The sequence below is a fragment of the Eufriesea mexicana genome, unplaced genomic scaffold, assembly GCF_001483705.2.
Source record: "Eufriesea mexicana isolate 0111107269 unplaced genomic scaffold, ASM148370v2 scaffold497, whole genome shotgun sequence".
NCBI lineage: Eukaryota > Metazoa > Arthropoda > Insecta > Hymenoptera > Apidae > Eufriesea > Eufriesea mexicana.
Window position 1 is genome coordinate 18,207 of NW_016908638.1, and position 27,410 is coordinate 45,616.

Here is a 27,410-nt window from a genome sequence, read left to right on the forward strand (position 1 = left end):
AAGTTTCACGACAAAAACATTTGTTCACATACAAGAAAGATCATCGAAACCACCGTACATTTATTCGCACATTCACCTTCGAAACTGCCTAACCCAAATGTATTACAGAAAATAAGTCGAGTTCATAGACAATTAATAAAATAAAACTCACTAATAAATTATTACAAATAGCTTCGACGAGTGTTAATAAAAATTCGATTATTCTTACTGAAACATTGATTCTTTCTCTAAATTGGCTACAGTCCATTCGTCGTATTAATTTAATCACCGGAACTGTCACTTACATATCATATAGTTAATAAACAATAACAACGAAAGCCTCGGCATAAAAATACAATAATTCTCGAAAAAAGGATGAAAAGCATACGTATTCGCAGATTCGCTTTCAGGAACATGTGCGTAAGAGCAGCTCCGGCGTGCGACAAGTTGCAAGCGCGATTCTAGAAAGAAATGTCTCTGGCATTTACGTAAGCTGGCGATGATCGGAGGGGAAGCTGGCCATCGACGCCGTTGCATCCAGTGGCTTGCTTACGGATGGACAGTCTTAATTCAGCTTCAGTCCGAGTCGCCTCGTGATTAGTTTTCTTCTTGTGCATCGTATACAGTGACGTGTCCAATTTTTCTTTCACTTCTCTGCTTCCCTCCGCGGCTATTATCGTCCGTCGAATAATCGTCGCTTCCAGGCTACACCGATCTATTATTTCCACATTATCGACAGTCCCGCTTAAACGAAAAAACGAAAGCCATAAAGAAAGGCATTAAGATAACGCACTCGCAGAGATATTCGACAAGTTTTCGTTGGTTTGTTTACTTCTGAGCCTACACTTCGCAGACCGAGCCGATACCTGTAGTTAGCAGTCAACAACGTGTTCACGAAATTCAACGTACGTATACACTTGGACTTATTTCATACTTTTTCCGTTTATTTCCTAATTTCCACGTGCTTTTCCTCTTCTTCGAAGACTTAAAAGTTCCAGACAATTCCATTCCTTTATTATAATATAATATATTCCATTGGAATATAAATTTAAGCTAGTTAGAGGTTGCGGTAGATTTATTAAAGATACCTGGCTTAGTGTATGATTAAATTCGATTTTGGACCATTCGATTGTTTACAAATGGAAATTAGCCCACTCCAATCTGAGCCTTCCGCTTATTATTTGTCTGAAAAGGTTGGAAATTGGTTTAACGAATTGATCGTGATTAATGGGTTCGACGTTTAGTGAGTTTTGTTAATCTTGAATGGCTGTTTGATTAATGATTGGTGTCTTCGTTTGTTTCCTCGTGATAGGTCGAGGAATAGTTGGTTAATTATTGCAGCGTTGTGTATCGCGGACAAAGTTGAATGTCAGAATTTTAGGTTAAGCAAAGCGAGAAGAAATACATGTGAATTGTTCGTTGTAATAACTTTAGGCATTGTACTTTGTACAAGAGACCGCTATTATAGAACGAGCGTTTTTTAATTGATTTCGTTACGTATCGTTTATAAAATGGAGCCTGTAACATGTAAACAAATAATATTGTCAATAACGAGAGTACGAATTAAAATGAAATTATTTTGAATATGCGTTACGGTGTGCTGCTCTTATTGTTTAAAATCTAAATTATAAAATAAACCTGAAAATGTAAATCTTCTTTAAGTAAAACGAAAGTCGAATATCGAATGCGATGATCGAATAAAGATCTCGTTCGATTGTTTTCTAATTTAAAATCGAGACGTCTAAAACCAACAGTTAAATATCAAATGCAATATTCAAATAAGAATTCTTTCTATTTGCTTCGTAATCCAAAATAGAAATATCTAAAGTAAAAGTCGAATATTAAATACAAAACACAAATTAATATTCATCTCGTACGTTTCATAATTCAAGATAAAAATATCTAAAATCAAAATTCAGGTAGAGTCACTGAGTTATAGTATACGTAAAAATATAGTATACATAGATAATAATAGTAAAGGCAGTATGATGAAATAAACACGTATATATAACAATATCTCTATCTCAACAATGCTTAGCAGTAATTCGATTAAATATACTTGTACGTTTCGAATACATATGAAACCAAGAAATTTCGAATCCGCCATTTTAACAAATTTAATATTCTCAGTGTAAAATAAAAGGTACTTCATGTTTATATCACAATCTAAATTAAAAATGTGTAGTATATTGAAGCTCATTGCCATATTAAGACAATGATTTACATCAAGTGATCATTTGCAAAAATAAAGAGCTCGATCTTGAATTAGAAGATAGAAATTAATTTCAAATACAAATCAATGATTCACCTTGTACTCTATTCACTAAAAAGACTCGCGTTCTCTTGACCATCGAGTTGAGATTCAAACTTTACCGACATTTCCCTTGATTTCGATAGATCCCAAGGAATTTCCTGTCGACAATATGCCGAGCAGCAAGACAAGAATTGCCATAGTTGGTGGTGGCGTAGCTGGATTACTGGTAGCTCGCCACACAGCCGCCAAATTGGACACTTACAGTCTCACTTTATTCGAGCAAACGGACCAGGTGGGTGGAACATGGATCTACACCGATGAAACGGATGTGGACAAGCATGGATTAGCGATCCACAGTAGCATGTATAAGAATCTGAGGTTAGTGTGAAGCTTCCTTTGACATTTCAGGTGCCATTTTGTCTCTCTAACTCGCAATAAACGCTAATCGCTTCATCAACGAATCCTTGGCAAACCAAATCGATCGAGTAGACATAAATGTGATATTCTTTCAATTCCTTGATTACATGATCCTTGAATTCGTTTGAAGTATTAAAATCAATAGATTTTTAGATCGATAGATATGTTAATTATTTGATTCCAAATATAGTAAATTTCTCACCAAAGAATTACCTAGTAACACCTATACTCGGCTCCTCAGCAATTAAACTCGGAATTATGAAGGAAACTAGCGATTGAGAATATTCTGACATCATCTAAGTATCTAATTTGCACGTTTTATACACCAATTAATTAACTCCGTATGCGCAAAATATTTCAATAGAAGATACTCGGTAGAAATGCAATTAAGTTCAGAGCAATCTGAAATAGCATTAATCAAATACATAGATACGGATAGTGCTCGCATTCGACATATTTTTCGCGAATGCAAGTCTAGGAAACCCGTTGAAACAGCATCGAATGTTGTTATCCGGACCGGTCATTCATCGTTCGAGTACACGTTGAAAGACGGTGGTTAGAACCTCCGCGTACTCGTTGGACAGTTCAGTGATTCAGATGCATCACTACGTAGACGTATATCGTGGTCGATATTACAGCAGGCGACAGACGCACCGTCGCCTTTGCTCGATATAGCAATCGATACCGCTTCGACATCGCTCGAGGAATGAAAAATATTCGCGGTACTAATTAAGCAGAGGCAGGTGATCAAAGGGAAAAGCGTTCGCGATATCGAACGAGGAAAAGCACGAGCGACGCGCTTTCACTTCGTAGACATCGCAGTTGCATGAAAGTGTTCGGTTACATTTTTCCGATGGTCGGATGTAACCATGTTGACACGTTAACTGCCAACTACGAATGGACATGTGATGTCTGGTCTATGAAGCTACGAGTTATCTTGTGCTTAACCTATTGATAATTTACAATATATACATGTATACGTATATGTGTTCACATTGAACCGGTCACATGACCGGTTTCCGAATAAAAACTGTCTTTTTGTCCACGAATGAATAATTATCAGCTCGATAAGAGTAATAATAAATAAACCAAATAATTTTTAGATAAAAATGAGAGGGAAACTTTTTTTCAGATGAAAAAGATAATTAGATAACAACAAAGGAAAATTGTTCTCGCCATTTGAATTTTAAACAAAAATTTAAAATACGGAGTAAACAATAGATGTGTAATTTGTTATATTTGTTTAACAAACAGGTTTACTTTATCTGTTTTCATGCCTTATTAAGAATTGTGCAACCTTAATATAAGGGTATAAATAAGCAATTGAAGAGAATGAAAATTCCGTGTTGTTAATATAGTTTGTTTGTATAAAACTTCCATAATTATTCTTCCAATTTTACTTCATTGCTAAAACGAATATACTGTTATTTTACACGATTGATTACCATTTTACACCATTTACACAATTTATTATATAATCGAATTTAATAATGAGAGTTTGAAAGATATCATTAATATAAATAAAAAATAATTACGAGAAAATAAACCACTGACTAGTAATTTTGTGCTTTTTAGTATATTTTCTTAATTTCCTATTAATAAATGCATTCCTTGCAACACTTCGTAAACCTTTATAATATAAACTATATTCTCACAAATTATTCAAATATCTTTCATCAAAATACTCAATATTTTATTTAAAACACTCAGAGTGCAATCATTGCATCAGTTACTTTGTCACTTTTGCGTAAAAAGATTTCCACAGAGAATTCAAATTTCGTGCAAATTTTAAATCATCAGCTTAGGATGCTGGCGTATCTCAAACAGCAAAATAGAATCGTTCCGTAATTAAATTTATACTCGAGTAAACTCTTCGCAATTTGGATTATTCGATCGACGACGCAAACACCAGATGGTTCGATCATTTTTGTTTTCATACTATTTATCCGGCAATGGCGCTAGTTGCGTTCTACTCGGTCTAGCCGCTTCCGATAAACTCTGCTGACACGCGATACACTTCTTGACATAGTAACGAGACAATCGCTATGATAAGCTGTCTAGGTACAAAAAGAAGTTCGACATTTAAGTAATTAATCGATCGACGAATCGTTCGTGAAACAGTGACGAATCGGAAGTTATTGCAACCCAAACAGTCATCATTTTGAAGTCTCTACGCGAGACAGAAGAGTGGAAAGGACGATTACGCTAGAAAAGTTCGCTTTTTCTTTGCTAAACGTTTTACGAGAAGTACAATAATATTTGTGGAACAGACATAAATGTTACGAAATGTATAGAAACTTAAAAGGCGCATTTCCAACGCAATAACGTTTTGGGTCGAAACTAGTTTTATTTTATAGAGTTCACGAAATGGTAGAATAATTTTATTGTAATCTAAAGAGTTCAAGAAATTATAGGATAATTTTATTCCAATATATAAATGATCGATGATGTTATTTCATTGATTTTGTCATTATTACGACAAACTTGTTTAGTTTAGATTCGTCCCTTTCGGAAAAATATTTGACCTTAACGTAGCTATAAAAAGTTACGATAATTCAAGATGGACGAATATGAAGGTCTTTTAAGAGGATTGTTAATGAATAGGGGAAAACCTTGAGCAAAAGATATATTTTTAATTTAAAGAAGGAATTATTTGTAAACTGGATTTTTCTATATAAAATAGAAAACATATAAAACAATTAATACTTCATAATTAAATAGATAGGTATTGGTATTATTATAAAGATAATATTTTAATGGTAAAAGTGAAATGTAAATTAATATCGTTGTTATTAAAAAGTTTCATTTAGTCGATTAAAATCGATTTGTTTAAAAAATTATCGAAATATGTTACAGAACAAATCTTCCTCGGGAAATAATGCAAATACCAGATTTTCCAATGAAACACGATGAGGGACCATCATTCGTTCACCATAGCGTAATTCGAGAATATCTTTGGGATTATGCGAAACATTTTAATTTATATCCACACATAAAGGTAATGATCGCTTACAAAAATTAAAACTAGATTTTACAAACTTACGTTCTGATTTCTATAATGTTTAAAAGTGAATTCTTTAAATAAGAATATTTAATTGCCGAAATAAAATTACTGCGAGTACTATTTATCGGTACAAATACAATTTAGAGTAAAAGTTTAATTTGAATATTTTTTAAATTTTGAACAATTTGAGAATTATCCCAATTACTCTCGTCATTGGCTCACTCTAAGACACAAATTTTGCAATATCAAATTTTCAGTTAAACACGTTAGTGAAACACGTGGAACCGGAAACTCTGCGGAACGGTCAAACTATCTGGATGATCACCTACGTGGACATGGAAACCAAAATAGAGACAACTAAAACATTCGACGTTGTGGTCCTCTGTAATGGTCATTACACTGTAGGCCATATTCCACGCATTCCAGGTATCGAAAGCTTCCCTAGCGGATCTATACATAGCCATCAGTACAGGGTACCGGAAGTGTACGCCAGAAAGAAAGTTTGCATCCTAGGCGCGTCCTGGTCCGGTATCGATATTGCCATGGAGGTCTCGCAGTATGCTGAGAAGGTACACGAAATGTCACTCGGTGTTACTTTGTCGGGACTTGTTTCCGAAAGATTCGTTCTCTCGATCCCTGTTTCTACTTTTACACAAGCAAACTCAAGAAAAATGAATTTTATCACGTATTGTGCACGTTGAAACACGAGTTATATCGCGAATCGCGAAAATTTTTTGTGCATGTGAATGAGTTATTTGCGATTACACGCTATCGTACGAGGCACGAGGCACAGCTTTCGTTCGTAACGAGTCATCTCACGATACTAATTGATTTAAGAGTTGCGTTGTAATTTATAATAACTTTGTTTTCAAACAGTGCATTGATTTCGTCTACTTTGACCATTTTTCTTCTTTACCATTTTTATAAGAATTTCGGTCGAATATTTTGAAAATCGTTGCTAATATACTGTAGCCCTTTAAAAAGGGCTATCGGTAAAAAAGTTAATTCTAGATAGCATGAGAAAATAATATTGAATTTATCTGAGAATAAAAAGATATTACATTTTATCGCTTTGATATTGTAGATAGGATTGTTTTTATTCGTTAAAATTATTTTATTTTATAGAATTATTTCATGAGATACTTTTATACCAATGAGACATGATAAATATTACCCAGATATTACCGACTTCTAGCTATTTTCTTTTTATACTGAAGTTTTATAATGACAAACAAGAGAACAATGCCTTCGACAAAAGTTCGATACAACTTATTGAGTTGACAGTCTAACATTGAAATACTTCAAAATTCATTTCTCTCTATTATAACTGTTAATCTATTAGTTCTCTTCCTATTAACACAGGTATATTTAAGCCATAATTTATCTGCACTGGGTGATTCGAAAATGCCTAAAAACGTGGAACAGAGGCCTGGAATCCAATCGATTCAAGGAAACATATTCATCTTCCGCGATGGTTCCACAGCTGAAGTAGACAACTTTATATATTGCACCGGTAAAAAGACTTGATCTCCTTCGTACATATAAGTGATCGAGGTATCCCAAATTAATTATACATAAGTAAATTAATTTCGTCAGGGCCCTGTCGAATGTTCTTCAGGCCTGAATCAACTGATAAAACCTCTACTATGCTTCAGTTTAAACGTCATATTCCATTCTAGTCATAAATTATCAGACCAATTAACACGTGCCGATATTAATTCTAATTCCCATGAAGTTTGCATATTTTTTAAGAATTAATTTCTTTCGCTAAATTTGATAAAGTATGAATTTGCTTGGAATATTTAGAAGATAAGATAAATCCGTATAGATCGTTTTGTCCCTCGGTAGGACCCTGACCTTCTCAATTCCATATTCGTTAATACCGCGATTTCGATGAATGTTATGCTTTCAGGCTATAAATTTACGTATCCCTTTATGTCGTCTAAAGTTGAGATGCGTACCGACGACAACCATGTCGAGCCGATTTACAAACACCTGATACACATCGATTATCCGAGTTTATTCATAATGGGACTGCCAGGAATTGTAATTCCGTTCCCCATGTTCCATATACAAGCACAGTATATATTGAACATTATCGAAGGTCACATTAAGCTACCTTCTGCGCAGCAAATGAGAGAAGAGTATGAAGTGGAAAAGAAAGCTCTGCTCGACCGTGGAATTCAGGTGCACACTTTGTTTATGAACTTAATATAACGTTATGTCTTTCTATATTATTCTTTCACATTAAAGATTGGAAAGATTATAAATTTTTACTTAAAAGTTCTAATCTTATATAATATAAAAATTACAAACTCCTTTGCAATTATTTTATTTTTATAGTATACTTCTGATTATTTATTTTCTTTAATTAATTATATAGGCATACTAGTTATTTCGTAGTTGCAGCTATTCTACTTGCAACTCTATGATGTAACTTTAATTATTTAGAAATCTTCAAAAAGAAGATACAAATTATTTCATCATTTTGGAAAATTATAAATATTTATGTCTACATAGTAAATGATAATTTTAAAAAATTAGAATAATAAAAACCAATGCACTTGTTATTGTAAATAACTTAGAAACAAGTTCCAACTGAGTAGAAATTTAACTAATTTAAAAAATTACTATACATAATTAAAACGAAATTATAATTTAATCCCACCCTCTCGTTGTTTCAAATATAATTGAAGAATAAAAATACAAATGAAAATTTTTATTTCCACAGCTAAGGCATATCAATAAACTAAAGGAACGACAATGGGCGTATTATGATGAGCTTGCAGCGGCTACAGGCATTCCGAGTTTTCCACCAGTAATCAGGAAAATCTACGATCACTCGAACCAAATGCGTGAATTGGATATTGGCAATTACAAAAATTATCAATATCGCATAATTGACGATGAAAATTTCGTAGTGTGTTGCTGTAAACCCTGTTAAGGCTTAAACTCGAAAATCAAAGGAGATATTTCAGATAATGAATACTTTTGGACTGAAATCGTTCAAAGCTCACAATTGCTTTCGCGTTCAGTGGTGTTACCTGCATTTCTCGTTCCACTAAACGTAAGAGTACCTTAGTGTCTTAATTTGCTAGAAGTGAAATGCTAGTGCACATTTGCCGAGATAAATCAATTCAAAACACACAGAACTTCGATTACGCGAATTCTTCCTGCGCTTTACATACCACTTTATGGAGTAAAGTGTGTATCTAGACGAATACGTATATACACGCAGTAAGTAAAACTTACGCAAGCGAGTATGCCTTATAATGCGTTCGATATGGTTTAGTATCATTTCCAAGGTACACTTTAATGCGAAAATGTGATAATAGCACGCTCATGTTGTACATAAAGAATGCGTCAATTACATTGTACTGTTACTCATATCGATTAAAAATCAAAGGATTTTTATATAAAGGAAGAATATTTTAGATAAAGGAAGAATTATACAAAATGAAGGATAATATTTTGACAAGCGAAATAAAGACTCATGTTAGCGCGACTAACAGGATAAATTAATACCATGATTTAAATAAAATTGTTCGTGAAAATCTACGGTTTTGTAGTTTAGTTGCTCCTATATTCCTTCATAACATTTATAATGTATCTAAACTAATTATTATTAACTAATTTTCACTTCGGATTGGAAATAGTAATAAACTGTAAGGAAACAAATTTTATATAAGGAAACAAAATTTTTATTATAAGAAGTTGAGTACTTTTTCAATGATTACATTTCAAAATTAATATGCTTCCTAGTAATTGATATTAAATTTCCCGGCAAATGGTGGCTACAAAGAAAAGCGCGCGTTTCTAGTATTCGTGCCGCAGCTATTGACGTGACAGAGTGTATAACCTAAGTGTGGTGTGAAATATATTTTAGTTTTTGAAGAAATTTCAATATAATTAAAATAAATGGCGGAGAATATTCAAAGTAAAGCTACTGTTGCATCAGAAAAGGTACAAGAAAGTCGAGAAGAAGTTCCAGATGAAGAAAATGCTCAGAAAGACGAAAAATCAAGGGTGAATGTGGAGGTGCTTGATGACACAGAAACCGCGACGCCAGAACAACCGGTTTATCAAATGCGTCCACAGTTACACGAGAAGTACTTTATTATTAATATTATATCCTTTAAAGTTGAACCGTATGGTTTTAGTTTAAACACTTTTGAACAAAACTTTAACTATACGAAGTTTATTTGCTAATTTTCATTTTATTTTACGTTTAATACGTATATTACGAGTAAACGGTAATACTTTTTTTTTCTTAAATATTAAGTAATAATTTATAACTAGGAATTATATATGGCAATTTAGTATTGCTATTATAAACAATTTGTGGAAGATATTTTATATGCAGGATAGCTTTTTAGTGTTAATAAAAAATTGTTAAAATGAGTAATATGAAGAGCAATAGTTTGGTTGGTTGATAAAATTTTATTTATAATTGTAGTTTAATAAGATATATCATATCTGATCATGATATAAAAAGAATAAATATTTTCGATGCAGGTTTAAACCTTTAAGCGCTAAGGAGGTTATACATAATGTGTTATTTGATCAGCTTTCTGCGAAAACTTACAATGCTCAGGAAGCTGCTCAATGGACTAGAGATATAGCAGATACAATTAGAGAAAAAGTGAAAGGTGAAGTTTTTTTTTTGAAATAAGTTAGGTGCTTATAAAGCAATATATTAATTTTGATCAGATGCTTCTAAATTTTAAATAATTTGTTGTGTACTTTTAGAGTTAAAGTTCAAACGTTACAAGTATATCGTAAATGTGGTTTTGGGTGAACAACATGGTGCTGGGGTAAAAATGGCTACAAGATGTATTTGGGATGCAGAGGCAGATTCGTATGCACATGATAATTTTTTAAATGTAAGAATTGCACAAGTAATTTTAATATTTTAAATTCTTGTACAATTATTATGTTCAAATTTAGGAATATAATTTACATTGATAGTATTTTAGTATCTTATAGCATTAATTTTGTGTAAAAAAGATATTACTAAGGATTTATATTGCTTTTTAGAGATTTAGAGATTAATTGTTAATGATAAATATTTAAAATTTTAAATAATAGAAAAATTTTAAAATAGCATTTCTTCAATACAAAGGTAATAATATTTTTTCAGGATACAATATTCTGCGTGGCTACTGTGTATGCTGTATATTTTTATTAAAGAGTGGTTACATATTTCTAGATGTGATTTAATACATATTTGGTATTTACCGACAATAGTATTTTAAAATGTTGCAAATGGAGGGAGAATAAATATTTATGCTCTCATAGGAGGAGTAGACATTTTATTAAAATAGAAGCTACTACTAGTTATTAACACACATTTTATATATATTGTCATGGCACAATTTTTACATATTCAGAAATATCTGTATCCATGTATTTTATAATACACATTCCCATATTTTTAATGAGTGTGCATTACATTTACACTTCTTTGTTCACTAAAATTATTATAGCACCATAATTCACGGTATTATTCTATAGTTACAAAAGTTTTTTAAACGTGATTAGAGGCACTGGCTATTATGGCTATGACTTTTACTTATATTTAGGTATATTAAGTTTATTCTAAACTATGAAAATTATTTCGACAAAATGGTCTCTACAAATTTTTGAGGATACTAAATAGCTTATAAAATGTATTGCATATGTAATCGATACTCGTTTGTTTCATCGCAAAATTTTGTAACTACGTAAATATATAATTAATCGTTATAACATATCTGAAAATTAGAAGAACAGTTTTGGGTGTTTCATAATGTATTGTACATAAAATATGGTTTGTAATAATATAATGGCATAGAAAAGTACACGCCATTGAAATTATTTGTAAAAAAATTTTCCCGCCGCAATGTTCACTTAAACTTTCAATTCTTGGGAGAAATTATTGAAACTATTTTGGATCTTAGAAAATTTTAATACAGAGTATAAGATACGTATTTTATATCAATACATTTTTGTATATAAATACGACGTAATGTGTATGATGAAATGTAGAACTTGTAAGAAATATAAGAGTATTTTTGTAATAAAGAGAAAGGGAAAATAAATAAGTTTTTTATTCCTAAGAGTGTAGAAAATGAAGATATAATATTAGAATGAACAGAACCCAGTTGCTTAATACCTGTGTTCAACAGGATGCATTCAGTATTCTCTATAAAATAACATTGTGATAAATCGCAGATAAAAATCAAAATAAAAAAAGAAAATAGTATATTATAACTTCGTCTGTTTGCAAAAATTATTTAGTATGAAAATGGGAACAATAAAAAAGAAAAGAAAATAAAGGAAAAAAGAAATACATCAGTATAATTATGTATAAGTTAGAAAACTTACATTTAATTATGATACTATGATATTTAATTTCTTCTAATCATTACTTCCTCGGATTAAAATTATACCAAGTTTCAAGTGTATATTTATTTATCGATATTTATATATATATATACACATGATTGTTGACAAACAGAGAATCAGAAAAATATTTGATGTTTTACTAGTTATTTCGTAGCTTCTTAGAGTTATTTATTATTCCTTACGATAAAAATATTCTTCCTACGTTTTATTCTACGCAAATTACGGAAGACTGATCAATCCTGACGCGCGATCGTTGAAAACATGACTATTAAGTTACTTAATCGGTTAACGCGTTAATATTAATATTAAAATAAGTTACATAATTACACATGGCAAGGCACAGCAGAGGGGCAGACAGACAGGGACGACTGCTTTACCACTGCTTGATTTTGATTTGCTCTTACTGGATGCTTCGTATTCGTATTTTGCTCTAGCTTTTTGCCATCCACCCTGTGAAAAAACATAATTTTATATACATGCTGTAGATGTATAGGTATACGATACAAGTATACTGAACAAAAGACTAAAATAGAAATTATTCACTGCTAGTTATATAATTCTTCTCCAATTAATTTGTAACGAAGATTAAAATGTATTTGCAATCTAAGTACATGTATATCTTTGCTCAAAATTAAATTGTGATCAATGAAATTCATATTCTACTTACACCAGCTTGTGCCATAGCGCTAGATTCTTCTTTTTTAGTGAATTCTGCTGCTCCTGGAGGGTAATAAACTGGAGGCCCAGCGACATTTTTACTTTTCACTTTGGGTGGTGTGTGAGGCACAAAATCGACTTCTTTTTTAGTCGATGGTGATTCTTTCTGTTGTTCCTTTTCTCTCTTCTCAATGTCTTCCAGTACCTCACGCTAAAAAAAATGGCAATTATTTATCTTGCACACTGATAATCAAGCAAGTTTAGCAAATTAAATTCAGTAATTTCAAGGTAACTAAAATTATTATTATTATTTATAATATTAATGATCAATTTATTAACACTATGCCAGTGTTTAAAGCATATTTATTGGGAGCGTGATAACAACTTGAAAAGACAACAGAAATAATTATTTTGTACTCTAGAAGAATAATTAAATACACTTAGAAAATAAATCACGATGCAACATCTACTTAGAAAAAAATGAATAAACTTTAAACTTTGCAATATGTATACGAATATAACCCCTTAAGAAATTAGAAAATAAACTCTTCCCCTTACCTCGGTGTCAGAAAAGGATGCCATGAGATCCTCCAACTTTTTTGGCGGAGTCTGTACGTTGCTAGCCGGCTTGGCCGGATAAACTTGAACACCCTCGGTTGGGAACGGTTTAGGTAACAAAACCTCGTGGTCTTCGGGATTCTTGTTCGGTGGTACCGTAGTGGTCGTGTTCGAAAATTTATATATAGTCGTGGTAGACTGCGGTGGGGTGGTAGATTGTGGTGGTGATGTATAATAATTAACCGGTGTTCCCGGTTTATCAGGTGTCGGGTGTCGTCCACTGGACGGTGGCCGACTAGGATAGTGTTCCTCGATGCGATTTATGGTAGTATGCGTCTCGTTTATAGTAGGTGGTTGGTTCTGATAGATCACTGTCGTTCCCGGATAATCCGGTCGATCACCAGGTGGATGTCCGTTTGGATAACCTCCATCGACTTGATAGTACTTTTCGTTTCTCGTGATAGTCGTCTTATTCTCTGAGGGTGGCGAGGCAGGATAGACCGTCGTCGTTGGCTGCCCTGGTGGACTACCAAGATGGTCCTCGCGGTAGAACTTTGACTCTTGATGGATCGTGGTGGATTTCTTTGTAATGTCTGTCACTGGAGGTGGTGGGCTACTGTACCTAGTTGGCGTTCTAGATGGAACGTTCTCGGTCACGGTCTGATAGGTAATCGTTTTGTCCGTGGCTGAGGTAGTTCCTTTTGGTATCGTGTACGTGATAGTTTGATCACCTGGCAGCACAACGGTTCCTGGCACATTGCCACCTGGTAGATAGGTTTCAGGTGGCCCCGGTAGCTCGTACGTGTATGTTTTGATGGTGGTTGTTACTTTTGTGTTCGGACCGGGTGCCAGGTTGATCGGTATCGCTGGTGTTGGCGATGGCACTGGTATATACTCCACGTTTCCGTATTCTTGTGTGGCACTCGTGTGCATTGTTGTTACCGTGTTTTGTACCGGCTCTGTTTGGTAACCTGTGACATTAAAAAATTGTAAGAATAGATTTTGTTAGGAAACTCACTGGTGCAGTAGGTTTGTGGACTTTAGGGGTCTTTATACTTACTCGAAGACTCGTGGATGTATTTGACATCCTTTTGAGTACCTGGTAAAGGCGATGTTTGTTTCGAACGAGATGTAGAAGTATCGGTATATACCTGAAATGTGAATATTCTTTTATATCGTGTAGGTCGCGTGAACTCGATGGTGTGTGCAAGGTACTGTAGGAGACAAAGGACTCACTAGTTCTCTGTTGACTGGTTTGCTAACAGGTTCTAAGCTACGGTGCATTGTGCTTTCTTCGTAGGTCCTTTCTCGAATATCATCGCTGTAAAATATATATCGTTACACGGTGTATTATAATTTGAGGGAATTTCGGTAATAGCGTTGGTTAGTAATGCGATAGCGGAATGCCTAATTTCGCGGTTGTAGATAGTAAACAACGAAACGTGAATCCATTCGGATTTTATAGCTCAAATTTGAATTATTAGTTTTTGCTCTTGCAAGAAGCGTAGATGTAATTTTGTTGGCACGGATACAAGCAATTTTGATATTTTCGTCTCCTTCGTGAAAGAGTGGTACTTACATCATGGCTGAACTAGTGTTAGTTAATGCATTGTCTGTTGTCCACGAATCTGCAATGTAAAGGGGAAATTTAGCTTAACGTTATATCAATATTTATGACTTTTTTCAGTTTTAGACGAGTTTACAGTTGAATAATTTAATTTTTTTTAGTAAAGTATTTGTTTGCTTTCGTAAGCTATATAACTTAAGAATATTGTTATTAAATTTTTTATTTCACATTTAAAACAATTTACCTTTTGGAAGTAAGAAGCGAAGAGTAAAATGTAGATTCTTGTAAATAATATATGACTATATAAGAAGATTAAATTTAAAAATTCAAATTCTCTGTCAATTAACGTCACAGTTTCTTAATTTAAAAAATTATTTCTTCGATCACCAAAAGGTCAACGCAATTTCGCAGTAAAATGGCAACATAGAACTACAGGATTTCAATTCTCATTTAAAATTCTTCTGCGCAAAATTGCACCGTGATTTTCTAATCGAAGCATTATTTTTTCGACGATTAAAAATTCGATGCAATAGAATATCACGACGTAAGTAGAGCGATAAACATTCGAAGCGTAAACGAACGGCCATCACCCGGTAACCCAATGACAATGGACATCCTTGTGTCTCAATGTCGCCGATTTTTCGATTCGAATCAGGGTTTCCATCTTTTTTCTTCTGCCTTTTCTTTCCTCTCTGTCTGTCGTGCAACAGAGGGACGGAGAAATCGGGTCAACCTTCTGTTATACGCAACCCTAATATGGATACGCTTGTGTATCGTGTGTTACCGCAAAGAACACACGCTCTGGTCGCAACGTCACTTCCATATAGAGAGACAGCCAGCGCGGAAATCTTCTCCGTATAATGGCGTTGTCGTGTTACCTGCGACCACGGTTTACCGGAACCTCATAGAATTTCAGCAATTGCCACATTTACAACGCTGCGTTCCCCTTTTGCATAATGCATGCTTATTAGACATAATGTTTCACGGAATATAGCGTTTCGCGATCCTGCTGGGTTAAGTACCTTGTCTATGGAAAGTTTATTCCTGAAACTTATGCATAGTCCGAGTTCACTGCTGGTCGTTTACTTGTTTATAGGCTGCATGATTCGTGTATTAAAATGGTAATTTATGTTATTATCGAGTGACTTGGAGATGTAATTTTTTAACGACAGTTTTGAATCATTAACAGGTTTAGGTTTGGTAGTTTGGTATAATATAGCGCGAGGCAAAATGATAGCACGTCCTGCGATTTTCAGTGTTTCTTAAAAAATCAATTTTTCCACTCGTAAACGATGAAATTTCGTTCATTCGTTTTTTCGTATTTCGATTATCATTTCGACGCATTCATTTTCCACATAAGGTAAAATTTGTAGAAAAAGATGTAAACTATGGGTTATCACTTCTTATGTACATATACGTATGCGATATTTGTATACATATTAATCTCAGGAAACACGGAAAATTTTAGATTATTGTATAATTTAGAATTATAAATTATTGTAGTATAATAGAATGTCAGATGTAATGAATTAATATATTCCTTATACGTGGTACGATTTAAGGTAATTTTGATTTGATATTTTAATAGAACACGGAAGAAATAGTCGATAGAAGACTAATTGTGAGATGCATGAGAATTTGTTAACTAAGGTACATTGATTCAAATAAAATATCAGCTTGGTCAATTAGTATTTTTACAATAGACGGTAAAAAGATATAGAACAAAATTTCAATTACTGATTATTCGCTATATGAATGACAAAAATATTCGTGTATAATAATTCTGTCAAGGGGTAAAAACAATTGGAATAATTAACCTCTCCATTTAACTACCCACATAGACACGAGGTTAAGTGAACGATACTCCTCGAGGACAAATTTTTCAAGCCTCAAGTTCTTCCTTGATGCGAATAATACGTTTCCAGAACACGATCCTCTTCCTGCATTTATCACCTAGTAAATGCCTATCGGCCAGCTACATTGCTCCTCCATTAAAATGTACATAGTTAATAGCCGAGTAATGGTCTGCTGTGTTCTCGTCAGTCTCGTTCCATCGATTCGTAGAGAAAAAAGCGGTAGAGCTAACAAAGCTTTATGCTTCGCGATGCACCCGTGATGAAGGGTATAAGGATAACTATACAATTGGAACACATAGGAATCCAATAAAATTGTATTCTCGATCTCTCATTCACTGTTTGCCGTGTTGTACCAGCTTCATTTTCATTGGTAAATCGTTCGAGACAATACTGTTTACAAAGACACTTCATTTTCCCATCGGATTTGCGGTATTCAACAGCACGTAATCGAGTAGAATCGATGAAACGGAGGTGGTGAGGTGAGTTTCGCGGATTTCTCGCGACAAGCAACGAACTTCCCTCGTTTTGTCGTTCTCATTGTTAATTAACCGTATACCTGCAAGGCCGTTCCGCGCCTTAAAAGGAGCGACACGAGTGACCAGCTCCCCTTCCTTCCACGAGCGTTTAAAACGCGCCAGCGCTTGCGCGCGATTCCTTGCGAACACGCCCGAGGGTTCATAGCGGTATATCGCACGTTCCGTCACAAGCTGCGTGCTTTTTACCAAAATCTCATTTCCTTTTAGGATTCTCTTTCAGGTATCGGTTTCACTCTTCCGGTTTCCGTTTCTTTCGTATCGTTAATGAAATTTCTCTTCTCTTCGCACCGTGAGACGAAATTTCTTTCTCGATATCGTGATCGTGGTTCTGAGATATTGCTTGTATTTTCCTTTCATTTTTCCTTCATTTTTCCTTCTTTTCTTTATTGCCATTCTAACGTTTATTAAACAGCTATAGAGTTTAGTGTTACAGCGATGTTAATATTTGATATTTCTATTTATCATAATTTTTTATTTTTATTTATCTTTGTAGTACTGATACTAGGCATTGTGTGAATGTTTGTTTTACTTTTTTTTCTTTTTAGTCTCGTATAATATTTTTTTATTTATGTGACAATTTTTTATTATTTTTTGAATATTTGGTATATTAAATATTTGCATTATTAATACCTTAATAACGAAGATAGGATTATTTGAAACTGTTTACGGTATTTTATGATAGATTATGAAATCTTATTTTATTATATTTAGGATTTCCATTATTCATCGAATATTTCATCTTTTATTTGTTTATGTTATCAAAGATTTAATAAGGACAGTATAATTATTCCGAATTGTGTATTTTTTGTTAATTTTCCAGGAGATGCTAGTATATTAATATCAGTATAAACTTACCAATTGGTTTTCCATCGAGACTCTTGTTATATTGATACGACACCTGTTTGTAAGCGATCGTTTTACTTTGACCAGGCTGCACCTGAAACGAAGATACGAGTTTGATAATATTATTTTCCTGAATATTAATGCCAACTTACTTACAAAATTCATCTCAATGCACATGAAATTTTTCGTGCATAGAAACATTATTTCTAAGCGATTATTTATTAAAATATAACCTAGGTTTCTTGTAAACGTCAAGATTAGTATAAGGATACGACAAAATCTCATATTCTAATCTTCAAAATTTTCTAAGACCACTGCGGCCTAAGGTTATCCTGCAACAAGATCACTTTCCATTTATTCACGGATCAAAGTTGTCTCTTTAATTTATTATATCTGTTTTATGTATTTTTTAATAACACGTTTCTACTGTAATTATAGTCCAAGGAAATGGTAATAAATAAATCGTGTCATCGCCAAGAACACATCTGTAAAGTCCCCTCCATCTTCTGCAGATGGAATACTTGATCGTGGCATGTGCCTCGTACCTAGCCTATCTCGATTATTTTCAATTTTCATATAAGATCCGCTTTTCATCACGAGCAGCGATAAAACCCAGTTTATTCCTTCGAAATAACGAGTTGGCAATCTTCATTTCTCTGAGCTTCTGTATATCGCTTCGCTCATGCTGCAACCATTTGTCCATTTTCTTCGCTTCTTCTATTTAACCCGAGTGACGAATGATGGCAGAATGGGTCACTTTCGTTCGAAACGTAATTTATCGTGCCGTTTGTCACGAATTGGTTTCACCAGTCTCTTTTAATATAATATTATCGATAGCGTTTTCAGCCTACCTGCTGGTTTATTTTTCAGAAAGTAATGACCAGCCTTGAGTTTCAGAAAACAACGTCGAACTAACCTAACGTTTACGTAACCTTCTACAAATAGTATAGTATATTTATGCGTGTAATATCTTTTATGGCATTTTTTCAAATTTAAAACGCTAGTGAAAAAGGTACAGGTATATTCTGATTATTTATGATAATCGATGAATCAAATTTGAATAGTTGTGTTTTTAGTACTTAATATATGCGTATCGTAAAAAATTTCTGTCATTTTATTTAGCTTGTTGATGAGAAGAAGTTTAATGTATGGTATTAATCAGTCAAATTCAAGAAGAAAGATTTCGTATAGAATATTTCATGTTGCAACGCATCCGTCCAATATTTCAACAGTGTCATTCATAAAAGCGTTGTGTAAGTATTTATCCTAAGAATATGATTACGAATTATCAATGACTTTTTTTTATGAATGAATAATACAAAAAGGATTACGAATTGCATTCAATGAGGCTTGTACGTCCACTGAATACGCAATGATTTCTATTGAATTCATTTAAATAACCTCCATAGAACAGAGGTATGAATTATTCGTACACGTGTGTAACAATATAATATCTTTACCATCCAGTGTTATTAAATTAATTCATCACACGCCATTATATTATATTTATCTTTGTATTTTGTAAGATATAATTATAAAATGAAATTTTCAGTAGAGGTTGTAGAGGCTTTCAATCTTTAAAAAATTTCAATTGCATTATAATAATAAATCATAAATACATTTTTAGGAGTTTTAGAAGCTTTTAATTGAAAAACTAAAATATTATATAATTATAAATATAGATATTTTAGTTATAAATTTTTCTTTAGAGTTTCAGATGCTTCCAATTTTTAAACAAAAATATTTTAATTAAAATTTAAAAATCAAATATTATAAATATAAATATTGCAATTATAACAAATTCTTAGAAATTTTTAAATACATTGTGTCAATATAAATAAAAAAAATGATGGTACATATCGTGTGAATTATATATGCAATTGCATCATATGCAATTATGTACGTAGTAGATTTGATCACTCTATGTATTAAAGTTCTTCAGTTTGACATGATTCGTGTTCTATACATAGATTCACTAGATGAACAATCACAGCTTAATGTAAAACACGTGGGCCGAGCTTCAGCGTGTCTCCTTATAAGATTGTAATTGTAACGATAATCCTATGTACATAAAGTGCGTTGGTGGATCGGTAGTGCCTTCGAATAATTTAGAATTTCAATACTCTCAGTCGCGATGAATATTTCATCGATACAAGGAAATATCACGTAGACAATTGTTAGTTCTCAAATATTCGTGATATATTAAATAATAGATACTAATTAAAAATCATTTATTATCATCGAATCATAACCCTGTTCCAGAAAAATAATACGTATTCGCGTATCCTTTTCCCTGACACTTAACATCTCTATGCGTTTCGTTCACGTTTTACGCGCCTTAATCCGCGCTCTTTCGGCTGATATAGGTGACATGCATATGCATTTTGAATAATTACACGTTTCACCTTATCGCCATTTCGCATTCATTTCATACAGCAACGAGGCAAAAGCGCGTTCGCCTCGCTCATCCGACACTTTCCACGCAAAAAGACGAATTCTCTGAATCGCTAAAACCATCGGTTGTTCCCTTCAGAAATGGAAGAAGACCAACGCAAGTTCTCCCCTCAAAAAGAAAAGTGGATCTATTTGATTTAAATTTAATCCCCTCTAAATAAACCTCATGATCGCGAATTAGCATAAAGGACGCGGGATACGGAAAAACCGAGCGAATTATAATTTACAGCACGCGCGAACGTGGAACATGTTATTCGAGACCAGGCCCGTGTCCGGCGTTCAATTAAAACGTAAACCAGGACGTAAATTCTACGCGTATAACTCGTCATAGATTTCGCTCTTTCGAACCTGTTATTTCGTATGCAAATGAGAATAGGCGGTGTCCTTGCGTACCTTAAGGGCCGAAGGTTTATCCGGCAGGCGCGAGATGCGCGTGATAAATTGCGCGTGTAACCAATCTACATTTTCATTGAATGCCGGATTATGGGCCTCACCGGCCAGGAAACGCTGCAATTACCCCTGGCTCGCGCGCATGCGCAACGGCGAGTCCGTGGACCCGTGCGCATGCGCAGCAGCGACCACGCGGGTCCGCGCGATAGCTCGACGTGCGATGCATCTCGCGAGATGTCAGATTTATGATACCGCATTCCGGTAAGAAACGAAGCGTCTTATTTCTCGGTCACAGATGCTATCTTGTGCTATCGCATGGCTATTGTGAGTGGGTAGGAACTTGGAGGTATAGACGTCGCTGCTAGCATAATTGCCATCGATGGCTGTTCTTTTTTTTTTTTTTTTTTATATTTGAAACTGTTTACGGTATTTTATGATAGATTATGAAATCTTATTTTATTATATTTAGGATTTCCATTATTCATCGAATATTTCATCTTTTATTTGTTTATGTTATCAAAGATTTAATAAGGACAGTATAATTATTCCGAATTGTGTATTTTTTGTTAATTTTCCAGGAGATGCTAGTATATTAATATCAGTATAAACTTACCAATTGGTTTTCCATCGAGACTCTTGTTATATTGATACGACACCTGTTTGTAAGCGATCGTTTTACTTTGACCAGGCTGCACCTGAAACGAAGATACGAGTTTGATAATATTATTTTCCTGAATATTAATGCCAACTTACTTACAAAATTCATCTCAATGCACATGAAATTTTTCGTGCATAGAAACATTATTTCTAAGCGATTATTTATTAAAATATAACCTAGGTTTCTTGTAAACGTCAAGATTAGTATAAGGATACGACAAAATCTCATATTCTAATCTTCAAAATTTTCTAAGACCACTGCGGCCTAAGGTTATCCTGCAACAAGATCACTTTCCATTTATTCACGGATCAAAGTTGTCTCTTTAATTTATTATATCTGTTTTATGTATTTTTTAATAACACGTTTCTACTGTAATTATAGTCCAAGGAAATGGTAATAAATAAATCGTGTCATCGCCAAGAACACATCTGTAAAGTCCCCTCCATCTTCTGCAGATGGAATACTTGATCGTGGCATGTGCCTCGTACCTAGCCTATCTCGATTATTTTCAATTTTCATATAAGATCCGCTTTTCATCACGAGCAGCGATAAAACCCAGTTTATTCCTTCGAAATAACGAGTTGGCAATCTTCATTTCTCTGAGCTTCTGTATATCGCTTCGCTCATGCTGCAACCATTTGTCCATTTTCTTCGCTTCTTCTATTTAACCCGAGTGACGAATGATGGCAGAATGGGTCACTTTCGTTCGAAACGTAATTTATCGTGCCGTTTGTCACGAATTGGTTTCACCAGTCTCTTTTAATATAATATTATCGATAGCGTTTTCAGCCTACCTGCTGGTTTATTTTTCAGAAAGTAATGACCAGCCTTGAGTTTCAGAAAACAACGTCGAACTAACCTAACGTTTACGTAACCTTCTACAAATAGTATAGTATATTTATGCGTGTAATATCTTTTATGGCATTTTTTCAAATTTAAAACGCTAGTGAAAAAGGTACAGGTATATTCTGATTATTTATGATAATCGATGAATCAAATTTGAATAGTTGTGTTTTTAGTACTTAATATATGCGTATCGTAAAAAATTTCTGTCATTTTATTTAGCTTGTTGATGAGAAGAAGTTTAATGTATGGTATTAATCAGTCAAATTCAAGAAGAAAGATTTCGTATAGAATATTTCATGTTGCAACGCATCCGTCCAATATTTCAACAGTGTCATTCATAAAAGCGTTGTGTAAGTATTTATCCTAAGAATATGATTACGAATTATCAATGACTTTTTTTTATGAATGAATAATACAAAAAGGATTACGAATTGCATTCAATGAGGCTTGTACGTCCACTGAATACGCAATGATTTCTATTGAATTCATTTAAATAACCTCCATAGAACAGAGGTATGAATTATTCGTACACGTGTGTAACAATATAATATCTTTACCATCCAGTGTTATTAAATTAATTCATCACACGCCATTATATTATATTTATCTTTGTATTTTGTAAGATATAATTATAAAATGAAATTTTCAGTAGAGGTTGTAGAGGCTTTCAATCTTTAAAAAATTTCAATTGCATTATAATAATAAATCATAAATACATTTTTAGGAGTTTTAGAAGCTTTTAATTGAAAAACTAAAATATTATATAATTATAAATATAGATATTTTAGTTATAAATTTTTCTTTAGAGTTTCAGATGCTTCCAATTTTTAAACAAAAATATTTTAATTAAAATTTAAAAATCAAATATTATAAATATAAATATTGCAATTATAACAAATTCTTAGAAATTTTTAAATACATTGTGTCAATATAAATAAAAAAAATGATGGTACATATCGTGTGAATTATATATGCAATTGCATCATATGCAATTATGTACGTAGTAGATTTGATCACTCTATGTATTAAAGTTCTTCAGTTTGACATGATTCGTGTTCTATACATAGATTCACTAGATGAACAATCACAGCTTAATGTAAAACACGTGGGCCGAGCTTCAGCGTGTCTCCTTATAAGATTGTAATTGTAACGATAATCCTATGTACATAAAGTGCGTTGGTGGATCGGTAGTGCCTTCGAATAATTTAGAATTTCAATACTCTCAGTCGCGATGAATATTTCATCGATACAAGGAAATATCACGTAGACAATTGTTAGTTCTCAAATATTCGTGATATATTAAATAATAGATACTAATTAAAAATCATTTATTATCATCGAATCATAACCCTGTTCCAGAAAAATAATACGTATTCGCGTATCCTTTTCCCTGACACTTAACATCTCTATGCGTTTCGTTCACGTTTTACGCGCCTTAATCCGCGCTCTTTCGGCTGATATAGGTGACATGCATATGCATTTTGAATAATTACACGTTTCACCTTATCGCCATTTCGCATTCATTTCATACAGCAACGAGGCAAAAGCGCGTTCGCCTCGCTCATCCGACACTTTCCACGCAAAAAGACGAATTCTCTGAATCGCTAAAACCATCGGTTGTTCCCTTCAGAAATGGAAGAAGACCAACGCAAGTTCTCCCCTCAAAAAGAAAAGTGGATCTATTTGATTTAAATTTAATCCCCTCTAAATAAACCTCATGATCGCGAATTAGCATAAAGGACGCGGGATACGGAAAAACCGAGCGAATTATAATTTACAGCACGCGCGAACGTGGAACATGTTATTCGAGACCAGGCCCGTGTCCGGCGTTCAATTAAAACGTAAACCAGGACGTAAATTCTACGCGTATAACTCGTCATAGATTTCGCTCTTTCGAACCTGTTATTTCGTATGCAAATGAGAATAGGCGGTGTCCTTGCGTACCTTAAGGGCCGAAGGTTTATCCGGCAGGCGCGAGATGCGCGTGATAAATTGCGCGTGTAACCAATCTACATTTTCATTGAATGCCGGATTATGGGCCTCACCGGCCAGGAAACGCTGCAATTACCCCTGGCTCGCGCGCATGCGCAACGGCGAGTCCGTGGACCCGTGCGCATGCGCAGCAGCGACCACGCGGGTCCGCGCGATAGCTCGACGTGCGATGCATCTCGCGAGATGTCAGATTTATGATACCGCATTCCGGTAAGAAACGAAGCGTCTTATTTCTCGGTCACAGATGCTATCTTGTGCTATCGCATGGCTATTGTGAGTGGGTAGGAACTTGGAGGTATAGACGTCGCTGCTAGCATAATTGCCATCGATGGCTGTTCTTTTTTTTTTTTTTTTTTCTTTGTAGAGATCCTAGATCGTCTTCTGCGGGTAGAGCTTTCTTTTCTATGAGATACTCCCGGAGATTTGAGATATGGGTTTGGTTCATGCAGGAAGTTGCAACGGCGTGTTTGCGAGGTTTCGTAATCGTGATCGGTGGAGTGGAATGGCTGTAAGGGGTAGACTGCGTGATGGAATAATGGGTACGATGTTATGTGCTTTTATTCTAAGGATTTATAATTTGGGATTGACTTGTTCGTGTGTTCGTTTTTTAAATTTGTCTTTTATTTTGATATTAACCCTTCGAGTTTGCAGATTCTTTTGTTAAGTGGAAGTAGCCACTCGAAGCTTTTTGTTATGAAGTTAATGACACCTTGGATAATAATGGATACTGCTTGCAAAATTTTGTAGAAGTGTTTGTTGAATCAGAATGATTGTTAGGGGTAGAGTATGGTGTTCTATTACAGGAAGAATGGATGAATGGGATGTTGTTTGTTTCTTGTGGGATATATGATTTGAGGGTGATTTATTTGCGTGCTAATTTTTTGAAATTTATTTCTTATTATAGTGTTATTACGTTGATTGCCACGTGGGTCACACATGGCCGGAGTTTGTTTTCTCAAAAAAACCATGGTGGTCATCAGTGGCTGATGTGCCTTAATTGCTTAGATCATTGAAATAAAATGAATATCGTCGACTAAACAATTTTTTAAACGAGATATGTAACTATACGATATTATAGTTTGCCATTACTCCCCTGGAAGTGAACTATAATAATATAGTTTACTATTACTTTCTCTGGAAGTGATTATAATTTTTCTGTCATAAATGGACAAAATTCTGGTAATAAAGAGTTAATCATTTGCATAAATAGTCTAATGCACACTGATGCGTAGTAATAAAATTTTTAAACTGTTTTCTAAAATATTTCACAAATTGAGGTATAAATATCAGTCATGTCATAAAAGAAAATTTATCCTGGATATATCTATAAAAATTCAACGTTTTCATGATATAAATCAAATTGACCAAATAATTAACAGCGATTAACCCAATATCGGATTAATTTTAAATCAAAGTAATAGCAAAGTGTCTTAGAACACGAATTATGAGAACAAAATTACGTGCTCGGTCGATTTATTTTAGCTGCATGTAAGATTGTATTCCGCGATGGCTGTAAACCCTGGGATTAAAGCGTTTTGAACGGTAAGACTGATCTCACTGTTTGCCACGATCATTCTAATACATCATGAGTCTGTACATTAAGTACGTAGACGTAGAACCGTGCAAAACGCTTGCACCTCCAGGCGAATCTCGAGCGATGCAATCTCTTTGACATATAATTGGAACCGCCAGATTCCAATAAAAGAAGGTGAAAAAGCAGAAACTAAAATTACGGTGGTTGCATATCCGTCTAGACATTTTCAAAGTGGCTTTCCGTGTCATGCTAAACACATGTTAAAGTCGCGTTTCACTCGAATAAAGGGGAATGAAATAGTATAAGCTATAGGAATACTAATACTAGGAATACGAATATATTTTTGGTAGTATTTGAATAGTCATACGTTTTGTATTAATTATTAGTTTATTTGCATATTTAAGTAATTTATATTCAATAGATAAAGTAATTAAATTCAGACATTGGTAACTGTGAGAAATACGACGACAAAAGAGAAAATGAAAAAGAAAAGGAAAATATATTAATAATTTGAACTTTATAATTTACCTTTCAATTGTTTATGTATTGTTATAATTCCTTTTTCTAGAATTTGGAACGAATAGTATATTGAGTGAATCTCTTTGTTCATTCATAACGTTACGCAAGTGGACGTGCTTTGATAACTTCATAAATATTGATTTAATGGAAAATTAGTTCGAATGAGCATTGCATAATGCAATTGAAACTACAATGTATTATATATATATCTTCTGTCGTCTGCACTCGTAATTTTTCATATTCTCGTGGTCGTTTATGGAATAAAAAAAGGAGTATTAAAGAAAAGAATGATTCATTCTTTTAGTGAACAAGTAAGATGTTATATAAAAATAAACTGGAATAATCTACTGTAGCAATCGCTATAAATTGTTTAATTCCTTTTTGCCACTGTTTATATTAGTATCAATTATGTGCCGAATTTTTTAAGCTTTAAGTAGGTACGTAATTTTATGCATAATTTTATGTTTTCGAATTTCATTGCTTTGTACTTAAATAAATATCTGAACGTTATTAATCTTTTATTAAAAAAATAAAGAAATAAAATATATTCAATATTTGGAATAATTCATTTCACGTATTCAATCAGAATTAATTTTAAAACAAGGTCCCTACATTAATTTTTATTTCTGTGAATAAATAATGTATTTCTCAATTTGGATCAATATCAGTAATAAAAGAAATTCTCTAAATTAGTATATTTTTATGTAATTAATTACTAACGATACTAAATAACCGATTATTTGACACGAGAAAGCGAAATTAATACTAAAAGAATGTTCCAAGTCAATATTCTTTTCTATGATTCGTAGTATTTATTACCAAAGTTATGCAAAGCTACAATCCATCAGAATAAAAATACTCCTATTATCAAAATAAATACGTGCATATAAAAATGGATGAAATTGAAATAAAATTAACTTACATTTTGTAATTCCGAGTCGATGAAGTCCAAACCAGGA

At 33.5% G+C, this 27,410-nt stretch overlaps 3 protein-coding genes across 3 annotated transcripts in view; 2 read left to right on the plus strand and 1 right to left on the minus strand.

Annotated features, from left to right (window-relative positions):
* The first annotated feature begins 548 nt into the window (after positions 1-548).
* LOC108545579 (flavin-containing monooxygenase FMO GS-OX-like 4) lies at positions 549-9,127 on the plus strand. Its single transcript, XM_017897275.1, has 7 exons — positions 549-884; positions 2,377-2,611; positions 5,507-5,648; positions 5,912-6,223; positions 7,017-7,167; positions 7,567-7,841; positions 8,386-9,127. The coding sequence occupies exons 2-7, from the start codon at positions 2,403-2,405 to the stop codon at positions 8,596-8,598; spliced, it is 1,302 nt and encodes a 433-aa protein (XP_017752764.1). The 5' UTR covers positions 549-884; positions 2,377-2,402; the 3' UTR covers positions 8,599-9,127.
* A 368-nt stretch (positions 9,128-9,495) lies between these two features.
* Positions 9,496-10,936, plus strand: LOC108545586 (tctex1 domain-containing protein 2). Its single transcript, XM_017897284.1, has 4 exons — positions 9,496-9,763; positions 10,170-10,303; positions 10,404-10,537; positions 10,795-10,936. Exons 1-4 carry the CDS (start codon positions 9,573-9,575, stop codon positions 10,840-10,842), a joined length of 507 nt encoding a protein of 168 aa, XP_017752773.1. The 5' UTR covers positions 9,496-9,572; the 3' UTR covers positions 10,843-10,936.
* A 1,244-nt stretch (positions 10,937-12,180) lies between these two features.
* Positions 12,181-27,410, minus strand: part of LOC108545585 (leucine-rich repeat extensin-like protein 5) — a 31,927-nt gene continuing 16,697 nt past the window's right edge. Inside the window, exons 4-11 of the mRNA XM_017897282.1 lie at positions 27,374-27,410; positions 21,516-21,597; positions 14,836-14,884; positions 14,493-14,577; positions 14,317-14,407; positions 13,257-14,227; positions 12,709-12,909; positions 12,181-12,491 (exon numbers count right to left, since the gene is read on the minus strand). The exon at positions 27,374-27,410 is cut by the window's right edge and continues 90 nt beyond it. Of these exons, the coding sequence (XP_017752771.1) occupies positions 12,357-12,491; positions 12,709-12,909; positions 13,257-14,227; positions 14,317-14,407; positions 14,493-14,577; positions 14,836-14,884; positions 21,516-21,597; positions 27,374-27,410 (1,651 nt within the window). The 3' untranslated portion in view covers positions 12,181-12,356. The remainder of the gene's footprint in view (positions 12,492-12,708; positions 12,910-13,256; positions 14,228-14,316; positions 14,408-14,492; positions 14,578-14,835; positions 14,885-21,515; positions 21,598-27,373) is intronic.

Coding starts and splice junctions, on each gene's coding strand:
- LOC108545579 (XM_017897275.1), top strand. CDS start 2,403: ATGCCGAGCAGCAAGACAAGAATTGCCATAGTTGGTGGTGGCGTAGCT. Junction 6,224..7,016: donor TCTCGCAGTATGCTGAGAAG/GTACACGAAATG, acceptor CTATTAACACAG/GTATATTTAAGCCATAATTT. Junction 7,168..7,566: donor CAACTTTATATATTGCACCG/GTAAAAAGACTT, acceptor TTATGCTTTCAG/GCTATAAATTTACGTATCCC.
- LOC108545586 (XM_017897284.1), top strand. CDS start 9,573: ATGGCGGAGAATATTCAAAGTAAAGCTACTGTTGCATCAGAAAAGGTA. Junction 10,304..10,403: donor AATTAGAGAAAAAGTGAAAG/GTGAAGTTTTTT, acceptor GTGTACTTTTAG/AGTTAAAGTTCAAACGTTAC. Junction 10,538..10,794: donor CACATGATAATTTTTTAAAT/GTAAGAATTGCA, acceptor ATATTTTTTCAG/GATACAATATTCTGCGTGGC.